This window comes from Eubalaena glacialis, chromosome 3, assembly GCF_028564815.1.
Source record: "Eubalaena glacialis isolate mEubGla1 chromosome 3, mEubGla1.1.hap2.+ XY, whole genome shotgun sequence".
NCBI lineage: Eukaryota > Metazoa > Chordata > Mammalia > Artiodactyla > Balaenidae > Eubalaena > Eubalaena glacialis.
Window position 1 is genome coordinate 152218538 of NC_083718.1, and position 21078 is coordinate 152239615.

Here is a 21078-nt window from a genome sequence, read left to right on the forward strand (position 1 = left end):
AGGTAATTTTTATATTTGCTAAAAACAAAAAATACAACACGCTAATAAAGAGGACTCCAATATAATTAAAATATATATTTTTTTTGTGAAAATGGGTGCTATTCAGTAAAATTCCATTTATTATTCCTTTTCACTAGAAACATTTTTTGATTCTGCTATCTCAGTTTCTTTGAGGTATATGTAAATTTCCTTTTATTGTAGACGTTGGTATAAATAAGCATTTTTTCCTTCCTCTGGTGCCCCACATTTTTCTTTTTGTATATATTACAATTTATTGCATACCACTTTCTGTCCCACTGTTGTCCCAGGTATATAAAGTCACTTGGGTACGGAGGTAAAACAAAGTCCTTTATTTAACCTGTTTGGCATACCTTAGATTTAGAGACTACTTCCTAGGGCTCTAGCCCATTAATAAGTAATGCCAGAGGATAGGACACTAGCTTATTTCACCTTTGTCTTCACTTCTCTTCTTCCCAATAGGAATATGGATGGCTCCAAAGTCTTATGTACTCTCCCTCAACTTCCTTTATCTCTCCTAAAGCTTCATCACAAAATCTTCTCTTGCTCTGCCACTGTGCTATCTTTTTCCTAGTACCCTGACCTTTTTTCTAATTATATTCTAAAAGACTGCCAATTTGCAGATATTTGAATTAAAATTCTTAGAGCGTCAGAAGATGTACAAAAAGCAAATCCATATATATTGGAATTTCAAGAGGAGAACTTGCTGGGATGGATTACTAAGTCATGCTGCATTCCTTAATGGAAGCAAATTTATCCTTGACCAAGTCTAAGCATATAGTTATTTCTACATTACATGTCTTTCTATTAATAAATTCTGTTTTGTATTTCTGCTTTGTGTTGACAGATGCAAATGAAACTGATGGAAATGAAAGAGCTGGAAAACCATAATAATCAATTAAGTTGGTGCAGTAGTCCACACAGCATTCTTGTGAATGGCGCTACAGATTATTGCAGTCTCAGCACCAGCAGCAGTGAAACAGCCAATCTTAATGAGCACACTGAAGGCCAGAGCAACCTAGAGTCTGAGTCCATACACCAGGAGTCTCCAGTGAGTCTAATAGTTCCTTAAATTTCATAATCAACTTCAGAAAAAAAAATTGATTCAGATCGAAGTTTTGTTGACATCATACCTAATGTAAATATGTGGCCTTGCCTTATCTGAGACAGTTGAGAGGCGGAGAATGGGTTATAACAGTTTTAACTAGTGTAAAAATATAATTTTAACTGATCTATTGTTATAGAGCATGTTTTCAGAATAGTAGTTCTGTAGATAGTAACTTTTAAAAATAGTTTTTAAGTACTCTTGCCCAAAGCTGAAAGTAATTCTTTATTTCATAACATTGAGGACATTTATTTACTGGTTTTTTTGGAGAACACCAACTAATGCAAGAGTGCTGCTGTTATGTATGAGAGCTACAGAGACAAAAGACCTTTAACCCCGTCTTCAGGCTGCACACAGTCTAGTCATGTAACACTGTGTTAAAAGGCTGTGATAAAGTAAGCATAGGATATTCAGGTAGGACAGCTTGGAGGAGGCTCAGAGAAGATGTCATAGGGAAGCTTTACAAGTGGCCATTGAAGTGAGAAGGGGTTAAGCAACAGAGAAGGTGGTACATTCCTAGCAGAGGAAACAGCATTAGCATAGATATGAAATGGGAGAAAACATGCTGCATAGGATCATGAGAAGTTTTTGGAGGATATTTTGTGATGGTGGGGAATGTATTGGTAGGAGATGAGGCTCTCTCCTAGGGGGTTACCTGCATTACCTCTGGTACTTTTTATCAAGATAGAGATGTCTGTGCCCCACTTCAAACTTGTTGAACTAGAGTTTCTGGGTTGGAGCCAGGTACATATATTTTAAAAACAAATTCCATGGGTGATTATGATGTGTACCTAGATAAAAATGACCACTTTTAGGTCAGAAAGGACCAGAGAGTAAGAAATTTGGATTCATCTTGAAGCATTGGGGAATTCATCTTACTACAGTGAGTAGCTATTGAAGAATTTTTAAGCAAGAAGTGACAGGATTGAGTTTACCTTTTAAAAAATGTGGATAGGGAATTCCCTGTTGGTCCAGTGGTTAGGACTCGGCGCTTTCACTGCCGTGGCCCAGGTTCAAGTCCAGGTCAGGGAACTAAGATCCTGTAAGCCGTGCGTTGCAGCCAAAAAAAAAAAAAAGTGGATAATAGATTGAAGAGTAGGACTGGACACATAGCCATATGGTAAGAGACTGTTGGAATGGTCTGTGTGAGAATTGTTTTAACCTAGACTTAACCAGTAACAGGAGGGATGATGATGAGAAGAATACAAATTTGAGAGATATCAAGGATGTAAAATTAACAGACTTAATATTATTTAGACAGTGCAGTCTTGGATATATTATACAATATTTTTTTAAGCACAAAATGCAGATTACTAGGTTATCCTTCAAAGACATAGGGTGGTATGAAATGGAGATTGCCCTTTGCACTTCTTAGATCAGAAATTTAGATCCAGAAAACAATGGGAAGCCATTGAAGGACTTTTAACCAGAGAGTCATGATCAGATTCACATTTTATATCTATTGCTTTGGCTACCATAAGAAGGTAGATAGGAAGGACACATATTGGAGGCAGAAGGCAGTTGGAAGGTTATTACTACAGTAACACGGATCAGAAATGATGATACTGTAAATGAATGATAGTGACAGTGAAGATGGAGAAGAAAGGAAGGATTTAAGAAAGAGATAGGAGGTAGACTCAGCAAGACTTGGAATATAGCTGGGGGATGACCAAAGGGAAGTAGTTAAGAAAGACCTGAAGTTTTCTGGCCTTGAGTGGCTTTGATGCTTGGTAATACCATTTTCTTAAGAAAGATTATGGGAGAAGTCATTCACTGAATATGTTCTGCTTGTCTTTTAAAATTTTTTAGTAATTTTTGACTATTCTTTGTCCGTTTCCCCTGCCAAGTAGAAAATACATTGTAAGTGTATGAAGAATTAATATTTTGTAGGCAAGAAGTAGTCCTGAAATACCGCCTTCTGGTGTGACTGATGAAAACGAAGTGGTGACTACAGCTGTTAAGGAAAAAGTTTGTCCTGAATTTAATAGTGACAGACGTTCAAAAGAGGTAAAAATAATTTTATAAGTAAATGTTTTTATCACTGTCTTCTCAAGATGGGCTGTACACTATTTTAGGCTAAGGAAAGAGAAAAATGTGTTAAGTGGACTTTATGACCACAAAAATATTTGTTATGTTACCATCAGTTGATTTTTCAAACATGTTATTTTATTTTTAAATGTTACCTTTTAAAACTTTGGTTTCTAAAACTTTTTTTTTAATTTAAAATTATTTTTAGGAAGATCCATTTAATGTAGAATCAAGTTCACTGACAAATCCAGTTGCAGATTCAAACTTGGATTTTTTCCAGTCTGATCCTTTTGTTGGCAGTAAGTACTCTTATATTTATATTATAGATTTACCAAAAAGGGTTTTAATACATAAGCTGTATAGGAATTTGGGCTTTAGTTTTGAGAGCCTACTCGTTATAACAAAAGTAGAAGGGAGAGTGAGGTTTTATATAGTCAGATTTTAGTATTTGTCCCCTTCAGGGAACTAAGTCCTGGAACTAAGCCTTTGCTTATGTCTCAGGGACCCCTAATTAAGAGTATGTTTCTTCTTCAGAATAGGAGCCCAAGGAAAGAGAGGAGATTGGGCACTCTTAAGTCAACCGGGAATTATTTACCAAAAGTGCCAACACCATGCTTTTAAAAGAGTGGAAATTGTAGTAGTTAATAGCCCAATCACTGCCCTTAAGGTGCCTACAGTCTTACTGAAGAAATATGAGTTTAATAAATTAAAATGTCTGATGTCATTGTAAACTACGTTAAATACCATTTGTGTCAAAGTTCTTTTTGCTTTTTACTTATTTCCAAACTCACCTTGCGAAACTGTTAGGTCAGTTTTTATCAGTTTTAAAGATGGGAAACTGAGGTACATAAATGGAATAATTTGTTTAGAGTCATGGCAGAAATGAGCCTAGAAATTAGAACTCTTTTTAAAAAAACTTCTTTATTGCTAAAGTGTTAAAAGATATATAAATTGAACATTTTAAGTATACAATTAAATTGTTTGAGTACATTCACAGAGTTGTATAATCCTCAACTAAAATCTAATTTTGGAACATTTTTTATCACCCCATAGAGCAACTCCATACCCATTATAAGTCACTTCCCATTCCCCTATCCCCCAGCTCTAGGCAACCACTAATCTACTTTCTGTCTCTGTAGATGTGCATACTTATGGAATTACATTAATACATGTTTATGTCTGGCTTCTTTCATTTAGCCTAATGTTTTCAAGGGTTACTCATGTTGTAGTATGTTTCAATATTTCATTTCTTTTTATCGATGAATATTATTACATTGGATGGATATACCACGTTTTACTTACTCATTGGTTGATGGACATTTGGGTTGTTTCCACTTTTTTGGCTCTTTTGAATAATGCTATTTTGAACATTTATATACAAGTTTTTGTGTGGATATATGTTTACATTTCTCCGGGGTATATATCAGATCACAGTACTCTATTTAATCATTTGAGGAACTGCCAAACTGTTTTCCAAATTGTCTGTACCATTATACATTCCCACCAGTATTGTATGTGGGTTGTAGTTTCTCCATGTCTTTGCCAACACTTGTCACTGTCTATCCTTTTGATGATAGCCATCGTAGTGAGTGTGAAATGGTATCTTATTTGGGTTTGATTTGTATTTCCTTAATGACTAACATTGTTGAACATCTTTCTTTGTGGTTATTGGCCATCCATATATCTTCTTTGGAGAAACATTTATTCAGATCATTTGCCCTTTTTTAAATTGGGTTGTTTGTCTTTTTATTGTTGATTTGTAAGAGTTCTTTACATATTCTGAATATAAATCCCTTATCAAGCATATGCTTTGCAACTATTTTCTTGTGTTCAGTGTTGTCTTAATTTTGATGAAGTCTAACTTACGTATTTAAAAATTTTTTTTCACTCGTGCTTTTGATTTCATATCTAAGGTCCAAAGTCATGAAGGTTTACTTTTTCTGCTAAGAGCTTTATAGTTTTAGCTGTTATATTTAGGTATTTGATCCATTTTGAGTTAATTTTGTATATGGTGTGAGATAGGGGTCCAACTTTATTCTTTTGCATGTGGATATTCAGTGTCCCAGCACCATTTGTTGAAAAGACAATTCTCTAACCCCGTTGAGTTGTCTTGGAACTCTTGTCAAAAATCAAATGACAATAAATGTGTAAGGATTTATTTCTAGACTCTTCAATTCTATAAGCACTTTTTTTTTTTTTTTACCTCAGTGAAACTTAGTGTCTTTGTTTCTAAAGTGTTGATGGTAATACCTATCTAGTAATCCATTGAAAAGTAGAGATTTTATTTGTAAAATTCTTCCTCATGCCTGTCTTTTCCCCTCCACCTGTAATCTGACCTTGTGGTCAAGAGGTAAGTATAGTTGGCTCTAATTCAGATTTGCCTCTTTTATGAGGTGTATTGATGTTCTGCCCTTACTTATTACTTTTTAAAAATATTTCCTAAAGGTGGATGGCATTCATTGTTTTACCTACTTTGAGGTAGAGTTAATGAAACAAACTTTACTTTAAGAAACTTTGCTTTTGTTTTAAAGTTACCCTTTAAGTAATGGTGCCACAACAGTCAATGTCGTGATTTTGATTTCTGCTTATTTATTTTATCACAGATGATCCTTTCAAGGATGATCCTTTTGGGAAAATTGGTTAGTATATTATTGAGGTCCTTCTTAGCTTTAATTTGATTCTACTTAATTATAAGCTTATGTTATATTTAGGAATGAGATCTCACAGTTGGGTAGTTATAGGAAATGGACTTCCTTTTTATTCAGTTTTAAAATTGACCCAAGCCCTCACTAAGATGTTGTATGTGCCTGGCATTTTCAGAGAAAAAGTGGTAGATACTTGTGAATTTGCTTAATAAACTGTTAGCTGTACTTTATAAAAAAAAGATATTAGTGCTTGTACTTTGATGCTTTTAATAGTATTTACACTGATTTCTCCTTATTAGCCAAGGATTAGATAAACAAAATGATCTACATTACTACAGGGTTTAGAACTTTTGTTTTCCTAAAATTAAAGCCTATTTGAATGAATGGGGGAAGAGTAAAGATCTTAAAGAATTACTAAGTGTTAAGCTTTTTAAGATATTCTTTCTCTGGGATTTTTGCATTAGAATAAAGCAAATCTTGTGTACCATTTAGTTATGCTTCCCAAACCTGTTCCAAACTATTGGCTGTTACCCTTGAGCTCAGAGGGAGAAATACATTTAGAAGTTTTTGTTGTTTCTTTAGTTATGATAGCATAGAATAAGGGTCTCAAAATAGGATCACTTGGTATTATATGCTAATTAAAAAATAAGTTTATTAGGTGAAAGACTCTGTCTTTTATCAAAGCCACAAAGGAAACTGTGATTCTGTCCCCACCCCCAAAATTAAAATCACCAGTTTAGAGGAATTATTTAATCCTAGCCTGTAGGCAACATTTGTGTAGTAAGTGTTGGAATTACTGATTTGCTTTGAATGAATGATGAACAAGTAGGAAAGAATGTTAATTAAAGCTATTTAACTAGATGCAACTGCCTATACTTTTTTCTGACCAAATAAGTAGTCAAAATATAAAGTACCTAACTTAGATTCTACAGGAGTTCAAAATGCCTTTTAATTAAGTCAGTTGTCCTGCCTTTGGTGACAGGAAATTTAGAGTAATAATTTTGTAATCTCTCATATTTGTGTTGTATTTTCTTAGATCCATTTGGAGGTGATCCTTTCAAAGGTTCAGATCCATTTGCATCCGACTGTTTCTTCAAGCAATCTTCTACTGATCCTTTTGCCACTTCAAGTACTGACCCTTTCAGTGCAGCCAGCAATAGCAGTAATATGTCGGTAAGTAAGAGGGTTAAAAAATGTTAAATGGATAACAGATGTTCTGAGAGAGTTTCTTTTTTTCTTTTTTAAGAGCAGACAGTTTATTGAGCAGAAAACTAGTGAAATAACACGACCATTAATCATTGCTAGATAGTAAATTCCTTGAGGGTAGGAACTATATCTTATAAAACATTTAGCACACATGCCCTGCCTGTACTGTGGTTAAGTGGTCAATAAATATATGTTAACTTCGGTTTAATGGTCAGAGAAGAAGTAGGGAAAGAGGCAAATGTAGAAAAAAAATGATAAAAACAATTTACATATAAAGTCATACACTATTTGAGTCATCTTTCAAATCCGAAGGATATAAATAATTCAGTACTCTAGACAAGAAAATTACTTGCCAAACTGCCACTAACTCCTGGGAATGAGAATCAGACACCTTCCTGGTAAATCCTATTCCTTCCACATGGCAATATCAGGCATATACGTTACAAGTGAAGAACTAATTGGCCAAGTATATTTTGTCTTTAAGAGAATGGGTATACAGTGGATCTTTTGGATTCTGTCTGCAAATGAGTTTCTTGAAATACACAGTGATGAAAGAATCCTCTTGTAGATTACTTCTGATGGACCATATAAAAATTTCGGTCTCATCGAACCCATCTCGTTTTTGGTTCAGACTGGTATTTCACACCTTGGTCACCCATTGGAATTGACTAGAATAACTCATGTCATCCAAATATCAAGTCCACTCTTCAAAGGATCAAATTTTATCCCATTGGGGATATTAAAAATAAATGATTAAAAATCCATAAGCCAGTGTTCAGTAAAGCTTTTTAAAAATGTTTGGTATGCATTATTGAAATAATGAAATCAATTTAAAAGGAACAGCATTGATTTTTTTAAAAAATAAAATCATTTCTGTTATTTTATAGACATATCTGGAATGTTATTCTTGTAAAGAAGTATAAATTCCCACTAAATGTCAGACTCTCTTGATAACATATACATAGAACAACAATTACTATTTAATAACCATGAACTATGATCCCGGTACTTCTGTGTGCTTCACAGTCATAATTTCTAATCTTCACATCAATCTTGCAAAGTAGGTGTTGGTGTCCCTATTTTAATAATAAGGACACCGGGACTCAGAAAAATTAACTAAGTTCAGACAACTAAGTGCTTTATCATCTGGAGGCTTTGAAAACAAAATCTTTATGTTATGGATATTTAAACACATGCGAAATAGAGTAACATAATGAAATATTTTAACTTCCATGTATCTATCACCCAATTTCAATAATTATGAATGGTTTTGGAGGGCTTTTTAATTGCTTTTTTTCGTGTTTGGTTTGTTTTAAAGTTTTTATTTGAAGACTTATTTTTTTGAGACAGGATATTTCACATCTGTAAGTAAACCAGACCTAGAAAGGAACAGTTGATTGACAGGCATGTGAAGCAAAAATTTTGTCTTTTAATACTCTTAGATTAAGAAAACTTCCTTAAAAGAGTAATTGATTCTTTTAAAGATAATAGACTTTGGTGTTCTTGAATTACTTCCCTATTGTATTCTAATACAGTATTCAGTACTGTATTCAGCTACTTGGCCAGCAACTGGTTTTTTCCACTGATGTAAAACTAAGCAAATGCCTCTGTAACTAAATATTTGTGGTTTCCACAGGCTACTGGATACTCTGTTTTCCTACAACACTTAGTTTGCAGTGTGGGCCCATTTGCCAAATTTTTTTCAAATTGGCTGCAACCTGAATTCTTTTTCCTCTCACCTTATTTTAGCCTCTCATTATCCACTCTTATTGTTTAAAGAGCAAGAAAGCCAAAGCAGCTCTTCCTCATTTAAAAATAAACAAGTTTCTTTTGTTCCTCTTCCCTGGTGAAACTTTTCTACCATTCATTCTACTTACTTTTTCCCTTTTCTCCCCAGGTTTTGAAAGCAAAAATGCCCTTGCTGACAGCTCTTAATTTCTCCATTCAAAACTAAACTAAACACCAAATTTAGTGTTTGGTGGCAATATAACAATAGTTACTTTTATCTAATCTAGTCTATGCTCCAGGCATGGTGCTAAATTCTTTTCATGTGTTACCTCATTTAAGCATCACAGTAATCCTATGAGGCTCATGTTTCATCCTCATTTTAAAGATAAAGATCAATAAATGAGAGGTTAAGTGTAAGTTAGTGAGTGATACAACTAAATTCAGACCGTGGTCTACCTGACCGAAATCTAAGGTCTTCACCACTGTAGTCTAAAATTTAAACTCATTTCTTCCTAGCTACAGACCCCTGTTTTTTGTCATCTTCCTTCTTTTCAAACGGGCCTCTGTTAATGCCTCCAGACATGAATCTCTCCCCACAAATCTTTCCTATTCCTTCAAGGATGGTCTCTGTTCTCAGAGGGACATAATTTTAAAAACCAAACCAAAAAAAGAAGTGCCATTTCCTACTATTCTAGCTAGTGTACGGTAGCTACTGTGTACGTGCTAAGTCATACTGTGAAATGAGGGAGTGGATGGCTGATGCAGAAGAGAGAATTTCAGTGATAAATTAGGTGACTTTGTAGGAGGATTTTGGAACATTAATTCTATAAAATTGTACCATCTGTATTTTAGTCATGAAAATTACTTTTGTGTACTAAATTGCCTAATTATCAAACTGAACATAACATAAAGAGTTTTGTGGCCACTTATTCCCTCATGGGCTGCACAGTCCATCCTGTTCCCCTTGCTGTCCCAGTGGCCTTTTAGGTTGGTTGCACAGTGTATGATAAAGGAATAGAAATAAAACCTGATGCACAGGTAGGCATACTTTTTCTATTTCTCTCTGTGATGGTACATAAAATCTGCAAGCTATTGTTAAAAATCAGGGCTGTTAGTTTTTCCTTCTCTCAAAGTTTAGAGAAGAAGCAGTAATAGTTGGTGACTTTAGTTATCGTGTCTGTGACTGTCTCTCACACTGGCATTTTAACTATTAGGAACCATGGAGAGTTACTTTGCTATACAGACCAACTTGATATTTTTCCCCCTTGATTGCTATTTATGCATTCAGCAGATAGTCAGAGTATAAGGTAGTGTGTTCATTTTATAAAAATGTAATAAGTTAAGGTAAGCATCAGTTAAAATAAGTACTATCATTTTCAGTTCTGAAAACATCACTAGTATTCTTTCTGCTAGTAGTTTTGTTTTAATGGGTCCTGTTTTATAAAAAGAGAATATACTCTAAGTCCCAGTTAGCATTGCTTCTCTCTTTTCAAATACATGTTTTACTAGAGCTCGCCAATATCCTTTGACATTCAATTGTTAATACCCAATTTCTTGATGATTAGAAATGGATCCTGTAATACAGATGACATTGCTAGTCATGAGTCAGAGTAGGAGATACATATTCCAAAACTCTTTTCATGCCCCTTTTATCTAACTGTATGCCAAGGCTTTTGGCTGGCCTCTTGAAAAGAGCCTGATGCCAGAAAGTTAGTTCAGTTATCTTCTTAAATATACATTTTGTTTGACTATGATTTAAAAACAAAGTAAAGTAGGAAGACAGTTCAGTAGTCAGAATCTCTGGCTTCTGGTGAAGTCCTCACTCTTTGTAGCCTCTCACCTTTGCCATTTGATCCAGATTTTTACATGGCTTATTATTGAAAGCAGCTGAATTTTTTTAGCAGAAGAAAGCACTCTCCCTCGCTCAAATTCTCTTTCTCTGCCTCCCCGTCTCTTTCTCTCTCACACATTAACATTAGAGGAAGCTGAGTATAGGGCATATGAGAAGTCTCTGTATTATTAGGGATGGGATTGTGATTGGAGCGGGGCACATGAAGACTTTTGAGATGTTAGCAGTTTCCTGGGAGGTGATTGCATAGGTGTTCACTTGATACTTATTTATTAAACTGTACATAATGTTCCATACATTTTTCTGAATGTATGTTATGTTTCACAGTAAAAGATTAGAAAATGATATGTATCATTTCAGTTTAATAAGTTTGCAAATCAGTAGGGGTAAGCATTTGCTCCTAATTGATTTAGAGTTTGTAAAGAATATTTTCTTTGGTGTGGCAGTGAGGTCTCAGCTCTGAAATGTCACCTCTCTGAGTCATGACTTGTGTAATTTGTTTAGGTGGAAACATTAGAGCACAATGATCCTTTTGCTCCTGGTGGGACGGCTGTGGTTGCAGCCAGCGATTTGGGTAAGGAGATAACTTATCAGTCTCTTTCAACAGTAAACACCACCCTCTCTTTAAGCATCTTTCTTTTCGTGTCCAAATATATTCATCCTGTTTACTTATTTATGGCGTTAAAATTATCGCATAGCTATATCCTGTTGCATTCTACCAATAATAAGAATGGTGTTTTTGTATCACTTTCTACTTATCATTCATTATCTCATTTATTGTTCTTATTAAACAGCTTAATATGTACTCTAGCCAGTGTCAGTAAAACCAATAAAAACCCTTTTTGCTTTATAAAAGGCAGCGTTGCTTGGCAGTTTCAAACTCAGCATTGATTCTTATGGATCTTGACCTATATTTAAAAATTAGTGGCTTCCCATAGGTACTGATATTAGCTTTACAAATAGTACATAGGTCCTGTTAATAAGACAGAGAAGAACTAAATGTTATTCTGGTACCCAGTTTTCATGCTTTATTTATGGAATCTAATTTTCCATTTATCCTTTTTTTTCTTTTTTTTTTTACTTGTATATTTATTTATTTATTAACATCTTATTGGACTATAATTGCTTTACAATAGTGTGTTAGTTTCTGCTGTATAACAAAGTGAAGCAGCTATACATATACATATATCCCCATATCTCCTCCCTCTTGCGTCTCCCTCCCATCCTCCCTATCCCACCCCTCTAGGTGGCCACAAAGCACTGAGCTGATCTCCCTGTGCTATGTGGCTGCTTCCCACTAGCTATCTATTTTACATTTGGTAGTGTATGTATGTCAGTTCTACTTCTCTCACTTTGTCCCAGCTTACCCTTCCCCCTCCCCGTATCCTCAAGTCCATTCTCTACGTCTGTATCTTTATTCCTGTCCTCCCCCTTGGTTTTTCAGGACCTTTTTTTTTTTTCTAGATTCCATATATATGTGTTAGCATATGGTATTTGTCTTTCTCTTTCTGACTTACTTTACTCTGTATGACAGACTCTAGGTCCATCCACCTCACTACAAATAACTCAATTTCATTTCTTTTCATGGCTGAGTAATATTCCATTGTATATATGTGCCACACCTTCTTTATCCATTCATCTATTGATGGACACTTAGGTTGCTTCCATGTCCTGGCTATTGTAAACAGGGCTGCAATGAATATTGTGGTACATGAGTCTTTTTGAATTATGGTTTTCTCAGGGTATACGCCCAGTAGTGGGATTGCTGGGTCGTATGGTAGTTCTATTTTTAGTTTTTTAAGGAACCTCCATACTGTTCTCCATAGTGGCTGTATCAATTTACATTCCCACCAACAGTGCAAGACGGTGCCCTTTTCTCCACACCCTCTCCAGCATTTATTGTTTGTAGATTTTTTGATGATGGCCATTCTGACTGGTGTGAGGTGATAACCTCATTGTAATTTTGATTTGCATTTCTCTAATGATTACTGATGTTGAGCATCCTTTCATGTGTTTGCTGGCGATCTGTATATCTTCTTTGGAGAAATGTCTATTTAGGTCTTCTGCCCATTTTTGGATTGGGTTGTTTGTTCTTTTGATATTGAGCTGCATGAGCTGCTTGTATATTTTGAAGATTAATCCTTTGTCCGTTGATTCGTTTGCAGATATTTTTCTCCCATTCTGAGGGTTGTTTTTTCATCTTGTTTATGGTTTCCTTTGCTGTACAAAAGCTTTTAAGTTTCATTAGGTCCCATTTGTTTATATTTCTTTTTATTTCCATTTCTCTAGGAGGTGGGTCAAAAAAGATCTTGCTGTGATTTATGTCATAGAGTGTTCTGCCAATGTTTTCCTTTAAGAGTTTTATAGTGTCTGGCCTTACATTTAGGTCTTCAATCCATTTTGAGTTTATTTTTGTGTATGGTGTTAGGGAGTGTTCTAATTTCATTCTTTTACATGTAGCTGTCCAGTTTTCCCAGCACCACTTATCAAAGAGGCTGTCTTTTCTCCATTGTATATTCTTGCCTCCTTTATCAAAAGTAAGGTGACCATATGTGCATGGGTTTATCTCTGGGCTTTCTATCCTGTTCCATTGATCTATATTTCTGTTTTTGTGCCAGTACCATACCGTCTTGATTACTGTAGCTTTATAGTATAGTCTGAAGTCTGGGAGCCTGATTCCTCCAGCTCCGTTTTTCTTTCTCAAGATTGCTTTGGCTATTCGGGGTCTTTTGTGTTTCCATACAAATTGTGAAATTTTTTGTTCTAGTTCTGTGAAAAATGCCATTGGTAGTTTGATAGGGATTGCACTGAATCTCTAGATTGCTTTGGGTAATATAGTTATTTTCACAACGTTCATTCTTCCAATCCAAGAACATGGTATTATCTCTCCATCTATTTGTATCATCTTTAATTTCTTTCATCAGTGTCTTATAGTTTTCTGCATACAGGTCTTTTGTCTCCTTAGGTAGGTTTATTCCTAGGTATTTTATTCTTTTTGTTGCAGTGGTAAATGGGAGTGTTTCCTTAGTTTCTCTTTCAGATTTTTCATCATTAGTGTATAGGAATGAAAGAGATTTCTGTGCGTTAATTTTGTATCCTGCTACTTTACCGCATTCAGTGATTAGCTCTAGTAGTTTTCTCGTAACTTCTTTAGGATTCTCTGTGTATAGTATCATGTCATCTGCAAACAGTGACAGCTTTACTTCTTCTTTTCTGATTTGGATTCCTTTTATTTCTTTTTCTTCTCTGATTGCCGTGGCTAAAACTCCCAAAACTATGTTGAATAATAGTGGTGAGAGTGGACAACCTTGTCTTGTTCCTGATCTTAGAGGAAATGGTTTCAGTTTTTCACCATTGAGAATGATGTTGTCTGTGGGTTTGTCATATATGGCCTTTATGATGTTGAGATAAGTTCCCTCTATGCCTACTTTCTGGAGGGTTTTTATCATAAATGGGTGATGAATTTTGTCAAAAGTTTTTTCTGCATATATTGAGATGATCATATGGTATTTCTCCTTCAGTTTGTTAATATGGTTTATCACATTGATTTGCATATACTGAACAATCCTTGCATTCCTGTGATAAACCCCACTTGATCATGGTGTATGATCCTTTTAATGTGTTGTTGGATTCTGTTTGCTAGTATTTTGTTGAGGATTTTTGCATCTATGTTCATCAGTGATATTTCTTTCTTTGTGACATCTTTGTCTGGTTTTGGTATCAGGGTGATGGTGGCCTCGTAGAATGAGTTTGGGAGTGTTCCTCCCTCTGCAATATTTTGGAAGAGTTTGAGAAGGATAGGTGTTACCTCTTCTCTAAATGTTTGATAGAATTCGCCTGTGAAGCCATTTGGTACTGGGCTTTTCTTTGTTGGAAGATTTTTAATCACAGTCTCAATTTCACTGCTTGTGATTGGTCTGTTTATATTTTCTGTTTCTTCCTGGTTCAGTCTCGGAAGGTTGTGCATTTCTAAGAATTTGTCCATTTCTTCCAGGTTGTGCATTTTATTAGCATAGAGTTGCTTGTAGTAATCTCTCATGATCCTTTGTATTTCTGCAGTGTCAGTTGTTATTCCTCCTTTTTCATTTCTAATTCTATTGATTTGAGTCTTCTCCCTTTTATTCTTGATGAGTCTGGCTAATGGTTTATCAATTTTGTTTATCTTCTCAAAGAACCCGCTTTTAGTTTTATTGATCTTTGCTATTGTTTCCTTCATTTCTTTTTCATTTATTTCTGATCTGATCTTTATGATTTCTTTCCTTCTGATAACTTAGGGGTTTTTGTGTTCTTCTTTCTCTAATTGCTTTAGGTGTAAGGTTAGGTTGTTTCTTTGAGATGTTTCTTGTTTCTTGAGGTAGGATTGTACCGCTATAAACCTCCCTTTTAGAAATGCTTTTGCTTCATCCCTAGGTTTTGGGTCGTCGGGTTTTCATTGTCATTTGTTTGTCGGTACTTTTTGTTTTCCTCTTTGATTTCTTCAGTGATCTCTTGGTTATGTAGTAATGTATTGTTTAGCCTCCATGTGTTTGTATTTTTTACAGATTTTTTTTCCTGTAATTGATATCTACTCTCATAGCGTTGTGGTCAGAAAAGATACTTGATACAATTTCAGTTTTCTTAAATTTACCAAGGCTTGATTTGTGATCCAAGATATGATCTATCCTGGAGTATGTTCCATGAGCACTTGAGAAGAAAGTGTATTCTGTTGTTTTTGGATGGAATGTCCTATAAATATCAATTAAGTCCGTCCTGTTTAATGTATCATTTAAAGCTTGTGTTTCCTTATTTATTTTCATATTGGATGATCTGTCCATTGGTGAAAGTGGGGTGTTAAAAGTCCCCTACTATGATTGTGTTACTGTCGATTTCCCCTTTTATGGCTGTTAGCATTTGCCTTATGTATTGTGGTGCTCCTATGTTGGGTGCATAAATATTTACAATTGTTATATCTGCTTCTTGGATTGATCCCTTGGTCATTATGTAGTGTCCTTCTCTGTCTCTTTTACTAGTCTTTATTTAAAGTCTATTTTGTCTGATATGAGAATTGCTACTCCAGCTTTCTTGTGATTTCCATTTGCATGGGATATCTTTTCCCATCCCCTCACTTTCAGTCTGTATGTGTCCCTAGGTCTGAAGTGGGTCTCTTGTAGACAGCATACATACAGGTCTTGTTTTTGTATCCATTCAGCCAGTCTGTGTCCCTTGGTTGGAGCATTTAATCCATTTACATTTAAGGTAGTTATCGATATGTATGTTCCTATTACCATTTTCTTAATTGTTTTGGGTTTGTTATTGTAGGTCTTTTCCTTCTCTTGTGTTTTCTGCCTAGAGAAGTTCCTTTAGCATTTGTTGTAAAGCTGGTTTGGTGGTGCTGAATTCTCTTAGCTTTTGCTTGTCTGTAAAGGTTTTAATTTCTCGGTCGAATCTGAATGAGATCCTTGCTGGGTAGAGTAATCTTGGTGGTAGGTTTTTCCCTTTCATCACTTTAAATATGTCCAGCCACTCCCTTCTGGCTTGCAGAGTTTCTGCTGAAAGATCAACTGTTAACCTTATGGGGATTCCCTTGTATGTTATTTGTTGTTTTTCCCTTGCTGCTTTTAGTATTTTTTCTTTGTATTTAATTTTTGATAGTTTGATTAATATGTGTCTTGGCATATTTCTCCTCGATTTATCCTGTGTGGGACTCTCTGCACTTCCTGGACTCGATTGACTATTGCCTTTCCCATATTAGGGAAGTTTTCAACTATAATGTCTTCCAATATTTTCTCAGTCCCTTTCTTTTTCTCTTCTTCTTCTGGGACCCCTATAATTCGAATGTTGGTGCATTTAATGTTGTCCCAGAAGTCTCTGAGACTGTCCTCAATTCTTTTCATTCTTTTTTCTTTATTCGGCTCTACGGTAGTTACTTCCACTATTTTATCTTCCAGGTCACTTCTCCGTTCTTCTGCCTCAGTTATTCTGCTATTGATTCCTTCTAGAGAATTTTTAATTTCTTTTATTGTGTTGTTCATCATGGTTTGTTTGCTGTTTAGTTCTTCTAGGTCCTTATTAAACGTTTCTTGTATTTTCTCCATTCTGTGTCCAACATTTTGGATCCTCTTCACTATCATTACTCTGAATTCTTTTTAAGGTAGACTGCCTATTTGCTCTTGATTTGTTTGGTCTGGTGGGTTTTTACCTTGCTCCTTCATCTGCTTTGTGTTTCTCTGTCTTCTCATTTTGCTTAACTTACTGTGTTTGGGGTCTCCTTTTCATAGGCTGCAGGTTCGTAGTTCCCATTGTTTTCGGTGTCTGCCTCAGTGGCTAAAGTTGTTTCAGTGGGTTGTGTTGGCTTCTTGGTGGGGGGGACTGGTACCTGTGTTCTGGTGGATGAGGCTGGATCTTGTCTTTCTGGTGGGCAGAACTGCATCCGGTGATGTGTTTTGGGGTGTCTGTGAACTTATTAGGCAGCCTCTCTGTTAGTGGGTGGGGTTGCGTTCCTGTCTTTCTAGTTGTTTGGCATGTGGTGTCCAGCACTGTAGCTTGCTGGTTGTTGAGTGGAGTTGGGTCTTAGCGTTGAGATGGAGATCTCTGGGAGAGCTTTCGCTGTTTGATATTATGTGGAGCCAGGAGGTCTCTGGTGGACCAGTGTCTTGAACTCGGCTCTCCCACCTCAGAGGTACAGGTCTGACACCCGGCTGGAGCACCAAGATCCTGTCAGCCACATGGCTCAGAAGAAAACGGAGGAAAAAAAGAACAAAAAAAAGAAAAAGAAAATAAAGTTATTAAAATTAAAAAATTATTAATAATAAAAAAATTAAAAAGTAATTTAAAAAAAGAAGGAAGAGAGCAACCAAACCAAAAAACAAATCCACCAATGATAACCAGCGCTAAAAACTATACTAAAAAAACAAACAGAAATCAGACAGAACCCTAGGACAAATGGTAAAAGCAAATCTATACAAACAAAATCATACAAAGAAGCATACACATACACACTCAAAAAAGAGAAAAAGGAAAAAAATATATATCTATATATATAAAAAAAATAAAGGAAGAGAGCAACCAAATCAATAAACAAATCTACCAATGATGATAAACTCTAAATACTAAACTAAGATAAATATAAAACCAAAAACAAATTAGATGCAGAAAGCAAACCCCAAGTCTACAGTTGCTCCCAAAGTCCACCACCTCAATTTTGGGATGATTCATTGTCTATTCAGGTATTCCAGAGATGCAGGGTACATCAAGTTGACTGTGGAGATTTAATCTGCTGCTCCTGAGGCTGCTGGGAGAAATTTCCCTTTCTCTCTTTGTTCGCACAGCTCCTGGGGTTCAGCTTTGGATTTAGCCCTGCCTCTGCATGTAGGCCACCTGAGGGCGTCTGTTCTTTGCTCAGACAGGACAGGGTTAAAGTAGCAGCTGATTAGGGGGCTGTGGCTCACTCAGGCCGGGGGGGGGGTGGAGGGAGGGGTACGGAATGCAGGGCGAGCCTGCGGAGGCAGAGGCCAGAGTGACATTGCAACAGCCTGAGGCATGCTGTGTGTTCTCCTGGGGAAGTTGTCCCTGGATCATGGGACCCTGGCAGTGGCGGGCTGCACAGGCTCCCGCGAGGGGAGGTGTGGATAGTGACCTGGGCTTGCACACAGGCTTCTTGGTGGCTACAGCAGCAGCCTTAGCGTCTCATGTCCGTCTCTGGGGTCTGCGCTGATAGCCGCGGCTCACGCCCGTCTCTGGAGCTCGTTTAGGTGGTGCTCTGAATCCCCTCTCCTCGCGCACCCCACAACAATGGTCTCTTGCCTCTTAGGCAGGTCCAGACTTTTTCTTGGACTCCCTCCTGGCTAGCTGTTGCCCACTAGCCCACTTCAGGCGTGTTCACGCAGCCAACCCCAGTCCTCTGCCTGGGTTCTGACCCCCGAAGTCCGAGCCTCAGCTCCCAGACCCCACCCGCCCCGGCGGGTGAGCAGACAAGCCTCTCAGGCTGGTGAATGCTGGTCGGCACTGATCCTCTGTGTGGGAATCTCTCCACTTTGCCCTCCGCACCCCTGTTGCTGCTCTCTCCTCCGTGGCTCCGAAGCTTCGCCCCCTACCACCCCCCATCTCTGCCATTGAAGGGGCTTCCTAGTGTGTGGAAACTTTTCCTCCTTCACAGCTCCTTCCCAGAGGTGCAGGTCCTGTCCCTATTCTTTTGTCTGTGTTTTTTCTTCTTTCTTTTGCCCTACCCAGGTATGTGGGGAGTTTCTTGCCTTTTGGGAAGTCTGAAGTCTTCTGCCAGCGTTCAGTAGGTGCTCTGTAGGAGTTGTTCCACATGTAGATGTATTTCTGATGTATTCGTGGGGAGGAAGGTGATCTCCACGCCATCTTGAAGGTCTCCTATCCATTTATCCTTTTAATAACCTTTTAAATAATATTCCCATTTTAAAAATCAGGAAACTGAAGACCAGAACATTAAGTAACTTGATCAAGATTTACAGTTTACTAGATTTGAACCAGTTAAAGCCAAGATTCAAACCTAAATCTGAAAGAGTCTAAAAGCTTTTTCAACTAAGTAACTGTTTCTTTCTCACTATTCATTTGGAAATAAAACAGACCAGCTGTTGGGTAGGAGAGCAGGGAATTAGGGGGAAATAGACTCAAACATGTAAATACTTCAAAAATAATGACTTATTTTTCCAGATGAAAATAGAGTGAGTTATTCAGTACAGAAATTTGCTGATTGTGACAAATTGAGGATTATGAGTGTAAAGAAAGATAAGTAGAAATTCCTTCACAATTTGGATTTCTTGTGCAAATTGTAACAAGATGAGATTTAACAGTGTGAATTATTTGTTTTCAGCTTGAAAATTAACTTCCAACAGGAGCAGCTAGAAGAAGGAATGTAAAAAAGCAGATATGTAGAAAATAAGATTTAATGTAATGCTGGGTTTTGATTTAAACCAAAATTTAGAATGACAGCAAATAAGATTTCTAAAAGGCTTATTGTAATAAAAGTAGTTAAATTATATCTTTTTAAAATACGTGTGCTCTTTTAGATTCTCATTATTGAAATGATGAATTAATATATTGCTAGGGATGTTACATGATTAGAAAGGGTAAGCTAAGAGAATAAAATGAGAGGTTAATACATTTTAATTAACTCTTGATTGCCCACAGGAAGGAATGGTAAGTGCCATGAGAATTCATTAAAGCTGCAAAAATTTAAAGGAAAGGGAGATTGCCTCCATTTAGGGCAAATCATGAATGTTTTCAGAGCAGAAGGTGGCCTTTGTGGTTTGCCGTGAAAGAATGGGCTACATAAGTAGATATGGAGAATAGTAAAGAAAACAAAGAGAGTAACATGAGCAAGGAATGGAGGTGGGACATATAGGGCATGTTCAAAGAAAAACAGACATTATGATAAAGCTTGTTTATAGAGAGAGGAATAGGTTAAGGCTGAAATGGTAGATTGCCATCTCATTGTAGGTTTCTATTGCCTTTGTTGGTCTCATCTTTCAGTTCCAGTTCCTAGCTCGTTTCCTGTAAAGTGGTAGAGGAAAGGACTATAATAGCCTGGAAGGGGGCTAAGGTTTGTTGTTGTTTATCATCATAGTAATAGATACCATTTATTGAGCACTTACTTAGTTCCGGCACTCCATGTGCTAACCATTTTCCTGTATTTGGTCTCGTTTAATTCTCACAGCAACTACCTGAGAAAACTGGTATTATGTTTATTGTACAGACAAGGAAAATCTAGAAATGGAGAGATGAAGCCAGTTCACAAGGTTAAAGAAGTAGTAACAGATTGACTCACATTCAGATGTTGTCTCTGGTTTTCCACCAGCCTCTTTGGTCATTCCTTCTGTCTCCTTTGCTGATTCTTCCTCTTTTCCCCAACTTCTTTATGTTGTGTTGCCCCAGGTGTCAGGCTGTGGACTTCTCTTCTTCTCTGTCTCTACTCCTTGGGGATCTCATCTGGTTTCATGGTTTTACATACTCTCTATATGCTGATTTTTAACTCTAGCCACATTTTCCCCCTGAACTCTAGACTCATATATCCAACTACCTATCCATATCTCCACTCAAATAGCTCATAGATATATCTAACACAACATGTCTAACACCAGACACCTAATCTTCCTCCCCAAACCTGCTTCTCTTGAACCTTTCCCCGTCTTAATTAATGGTAATTTCATCTTTAACACTGCTAAGACCTAAAACCTTAGAATCATCCTTGGTTCTTTTTTTCCTCTTACTCTGTCTCTAATGTATCAGGAAGTCTTCTTGACTTCCTATCAGGCTCTACCTTCAAATTATGTACAATAAAAACCTTACAATGGCCTAAACCTTTCTAATAATATCTCATCATTATTCCCTTTACTCGCTCTGCTCCAGCCACACTGACCTTCTTACCATTGCTCAAAAAACAGGCTCGTGAACCTTAGGCCCTTTGCTCTTAGCTGTTCCCCATTCCTAGGATGATTTTTCTTCATATAACCACATGATGATCTCCATAACCTCTAACTAATCTTTGCCAAAAT

General features: G+C 36.6%; 1 protein-coding gene across 3 annotated transcripts in view; it reads left to right on the forward strand.

The window, feature by feature from the left end:
* EPS15 (epidermal growth factor receptor pathway substrate 15) overlaps positions 1–21078 on the forward strand; it is a 158161-nt gene that overhangs the window by 110008 nt on the left and 27075 nt on the right. For 2 of the 3 annotated variants that reach the window (XM_061184235.1, XM_061184238.1), the window contains exons 16-21: positions 866–1069; positions 3014–3130; positions 3360–3450; positions 5755–5790; positions 6833–6969; positions 11084–11153. In XM_061184235.1, the coding sequence (XP_061040218.1) occupies positions 866–1069; positions 3014–3130; positions 3360–3450; positions 5755–5790; positions 6833–6969; positions 11084–11153 (655 nt within the window). The remainder of the gene's footprint in view (positions 1–865; positions 1070–3013; positions 3131–3359; positions 3451–5754; positions 5791–6832; positions 6970–11083; positions 11154–21078) is intronic. The other variant, XM_061184237.1, reaches the window with a different exon arrangement.